The following is a 4,428-nucleotide window of genomic DNA, read 5'->3' on the forward strand; positions in this document are numbered from 1 at the left end:
GTGTGGAACATTATATTGAAACTGTGTCTGTTCCTCGTTTAGCGACGGCTGTGGAGAGACGACTCGACGGCTGTGGAGAGACGACTCGACGGCTGTGGAGAGACGACTCGACGGCTGTGGAGAGACGACTCGACGGCTGTGGAGAGACGACTCGACGGCTGTGGAGAGACGACTCGACGGCTGTGGAGAGACGACTCGACGGCTGTGGAGAGACGACTCGACGCCTGTGGAGAGACGACTCGACGCCTGTGGAGAGACGACTCGACGCCTGTGGAGAGACGACTCGACGCCTGTGGAGAGACGACTCGACGCCTGTGGAGAGACGACTCGACGCCTGTGGAGAGACGACTCGACGCCTGTGGAGAGACGACTCGACGCCTGTGGAGAGACGACTCGACGCCTGTGGAGAGACGACTCGACGCCTGTGGAGAGACGACTCGACGCCTGTGAGCTGCTGGATCGGCGGTCAGCGCTTGAAATATCACACACCAATGCTTACAAGTCAGTGGTTAGTTACTCTTTGACTCTGACTTCATCTACTCCATGCGTTTCTCTGCCCAGGAGGAAGCGATCATCTCTGGCTTCATTCACTCCGACACCGACACAACACCATGGATCACACACCGGAAGACACGAGCCAGGACCAGAGCGAGAACCTCTCTGAACCTCTCTTCGAGATCTCGACCCGGAACCGCTTCTCCCCTCTTCGTGAGTCAGAACGTGACGGCGCTGTGATCATCGGCACATCCATGATCCGTCATGTCCGTGCTACCTCAGGTAAGGATAAGGTGCGCACTCACTGCTTTCCTTGTGCTCATGTTCTTGATGTCGCTGCACAGGTTCCTGAGATCCTGAACGGTGATGAGTGCGTCGGAGCTGTTGTGCTGAACGTGGTAGCGAACGACATCAGGCTGAGGTTCTGAAGGACTACAGGAGCCTGATCGAGACTGTACGCAACACATCGCCTAACGCAACGATCATCGTGTCTGAACCGCTTCCCTCTTACAGACAAGGACAGGAAAGGTTCAGTAGATTATTTGCACTAATTGAATTATTAATGTCATTGTGTAATAAACAGAAACTGCTCTTTGTAAATAATTGGAATCTGTTCTGGGAGAGACCTAGGCTCTATTATGCTTCACCCCAGCAGAATCGGAGCGGCTGTTCTGTCGGACAACATCTCCAAGACGTTACACACCTAATGACTAGTAAGTCAAAGTCGCTCCTTTGAAAGGAATGTTTCTCCTGGTTCCATCTCTTGGACTGATGTCTCTGTCTGTAAGGCCATCTTTTGCCATCCTAATATACGAGAATCACCCCATGTATATGGTTGTATAAAAGTCATGCTGGATTTTTCCTGGGCTTTTGCTGCCATAGCTTAGCCTCTTTGGAATAGACTTATTAGACTTTCAATCACCCTTCAACTTATTTCTTATGTGCACATCTAACCCGTTTTGGGTGTTCAATAATCTTTTCTAGATTAGTATCTTTTTTTCGACTAAGTTGGTCTAGTCGTCTTCTATTTGGTGATGTATCTTTTTCTTTTTATTTCCAAAAAAAGAAAAAAATTTAATCCTTATGCATATCCACGCACATGCTATTTAGAAGGCACTTAACTGCTCAATTACTGGCCAGAATTGAACAGTTAAAGCCCCACGTTGGGTGCCATGTTTTATGATGTGTGCGCGCTTTAATTTTAACACCTTTAACATTATTATTTTTTATCCTCAGGTTAGGTCGACTAAGTCAAATCTGCCCTAAATCATAAGCATTCGAATGGTACTTACAATTTGTTCAGATGACTTCTCTGTGGTCAGTTCTTGCTTAAGGATTATTAACGACACTGCTAGACAATTGCTTGTAATTAACATTAGTTATTTATTAATGTAAATATTCCACAAATAAAAGTTAGGCTCAAACTTAAATTATTTACGCTCAAACTCTGGAATATCCTTCCTGATATGGTTTGACGCTCTGACTCGCTGTCAAAGTTTAAAACTAGACTAAAGACGCATCTCTTTAGCCAAGCATTCACATACTGCTTACCTTTTATTCCTCTGTTGAATCAGATCGAATGCTTTTAATACTTTAAAACTTGAAGAGTCTGTAGGTTACTTGTATAGGTTGCATAGTATTTACAGTCATTACTTTTCCTGTGTGTATTGCGTGAATGATGGGTGGTTGGGCAGATATTGTGTTATTGCGGTAGGTGGTATGCCATACGGAACCGTTGCCAATGAAACGCATTACTGCCACAGTGGGGCTCGATAGCCTTAGTCAAACGGGTTGGCGCGTATGGTTGGGTTGTGGAGAGTTTGTGAGTGTTTTTTAACATCTACTCCTGTGTAATGGAAATCATTATGAACATCAGCTATGCTAATTATTTCCGATCTGTTTGTGACGCTTGTCCCGAGAAAAATGGCGTTCGTCAGCTCCAGTTTGTATCCAGCCTCTCATGGAGACTTCAGATGCCCCAACACCTGCGATGAGAAGACTAAATGCCTATGAAGAGACGACTCAACACCTGTGAAAGATGACTCGACGCCTGTGGAGAGACGACTCAATGCTGGCAATATGTTATGCCCTTAATATAACATGATTATCTAAATGTAATTTTCCATGTACTTTTCTGTAATGCACTTTCTGTAAAGCTGCTTTGAAACAAGTATTGTGAAAGGACTATTCAAACAAACTTGAATTCACTTGCAGGGCCAACAGACACAGAGCTTACAGTGGGGGAGCTTCACTGCAAAGCAGACAGGTACGTAATCCTCTTCTTTAAGTGACACACAGAGAACTTGCGGCTGGAGGTTTCACTGCAAAGCAGTCAGTTAAGCGTTCACTATGTGTCTCTCTCTTCACAGTGGGCTGCCAGATGAATACACTCAATGGTCTGTGAAGTACAGCAATGTTAGCCTCTTCTTATGCAGTCAGAATGTGATGGAAAACTCCGGTAAGAAGTGGACATCCAGGGGTTTAGGTTCACGCTTCACACAGCAAACAGTGCATCACATCCCTTCATCTCAACAATTCAGCACTCAGTGGGAAATACTCATATACTGTGTATATATATATATATATATATATATATATGGCCGTCGCCCTTCTTCTGAACTGGCATTCACATCAAGAGGTCCCACAGACACGAGAGGAGGATGGAAATTGATTTGGACTACTCATGATCTCTCACAAATGATCTTCTGTCCCATGGTTACCTCCTTCTCATTGAATCAGCCTGCTCTTTCTCCCAACTCACAGCACCGTGCCCGTTCGCCGGCCCCACTTCCTCTTCACCACGGCTCACACTTTCTCTGAGAGCACTTCTCCCAAAACAATGCCCCGTTTGGTCTGTACTTCCTCCTTTTATACTCCTCTAATCGCAACGTGTCCCAATTGCGAAGTTTTACTCCCCATGCACAGCTGCCAGCGACGTTTGGCTCATCACCCCATTTTCGGGGATTTTTGCACTACCCTGGAACTAGCCCGGTGTTCCTTTTTTTGGGTCCGGCGGGAGGCAATCACGGCGAACATTAGTTCCGCTTTGTTAGGGACAAAGTTGGATTTTGTCACCCTGTGACATGTACTTTTTCAAAATTTACAATTTTATATTTGTGCATTTTCCTATCGTTTGCATTTATTTTATTTCGTTCTCTCGTCTTTGCATTTTTTTTTCTAAGCCAATTGTTTTTCTAAGCCCGTTGTTTTTTGTTTATGATTAAATGTCTTTCATTTATGCTGTTCTAATTGTTAGTAATTATGCTGTTCTATGTTCCTGTCCAATTGACTATTTTATGCTGATGGGGTTTGACTTGTGTGCATCTTGACTTGTTTGACTTATGTGGATCCTGACTTGTGTTTGACTTGTGTGGATCCTGACTTGTGTGTCTTGACTTGTGTGGATCCTGAACTTGTGTGTCTTGACTTGTGTGGATCCTGACTTGTGTTTGACTTGTGTGGGTCTTGACTTGTGGATCCTGACTTGTGTGTCTTGACTTGTGTGGATCCTGAACTTGTGTGTCTTGACTTGTGTGGATCCTGACTTGTGTTGACTTGTGTGGATCCTGACTTGTTTTTGACTTGTGTGGATCTTGACTTGTGGATCCTGACTTGTGTGTCTTGACTTGTGTGGATCCTGACTTGTGTGTCTTGACTTGTGTGGATCCTGACTTGTGTTTGACTTGTGTGGATCCTGACTTGTGTTGACTTGTGTGGATCCTGAACTTGTGTGTCTTGACTTGTGTGGATCCTGACTTGTGTTGACTTGTGTGGATCCTGACTTGTGTTTGACTTGTGTGGATCCTGACTTGTGTGTCTTGACTTGTGTTTGACTTGTGTGGATCCTGACTTGTGTGTCTTGACTTGTGTGGATCCTGACTTGTGTGTCTTGACTTGTGTGGATCCTGACTTGTGTTTGACTTGTGTGGATCC

At 44.9% G+C, this 4,428-nt stretch overlaps 1 protein-coding gene across 1 annotated transcript; it reads left to right on the plus strand.

The window, feature by feature from the left end:
- Positions 1 to 309: 309 nt before the first annotated feature.
- On the plus strand, positions 310 to 2,707 carry LOC148973764 (uncharacterized). The gene is made up of 3 exons (XM_089119192.1): positions 310 to 465; positions 562 to 1,023; positions 1,151 to 2,707. Exon 2 carries the CDS (start codon positions 612 to 614, stop codon positions 921 to 923), a length of 312 nt encoding a protein of 103 aa, XP_088975318.1. The 5' UTR covers positions 310 to 465; positions 562 to 611; the 3' UTR covers positions 924 to 1,023; positions 1,151 to 2,707.
- Positions 2,708 to 4,428: the final 1,721 nt, after the last annotated feature.

Source organism: Pimephales promelas, chromosome 14, assembly GCF_988280905.1.
Source record: "Pimephales promelas chromosome 14, fPimPro1.hap1.1, whole genome shotgun sequence".
Taxonomy (NCBI): domain Eukaryota; kingdom Metazoa; phylum Chordata; class Actinopteri; order Cypriniformes; family Leuciscidae; genus Pimephales; species Pimephales promelas.

Excerpts from the sequence above, each read along its gene's own strand:
- LOC148973764 (XM_089119192.1), top strand. The coding sequence starts at position 612 with ATGGATCACACACCGGAAGACACGAGCCAGGACCAGAGCGAGAACCTC.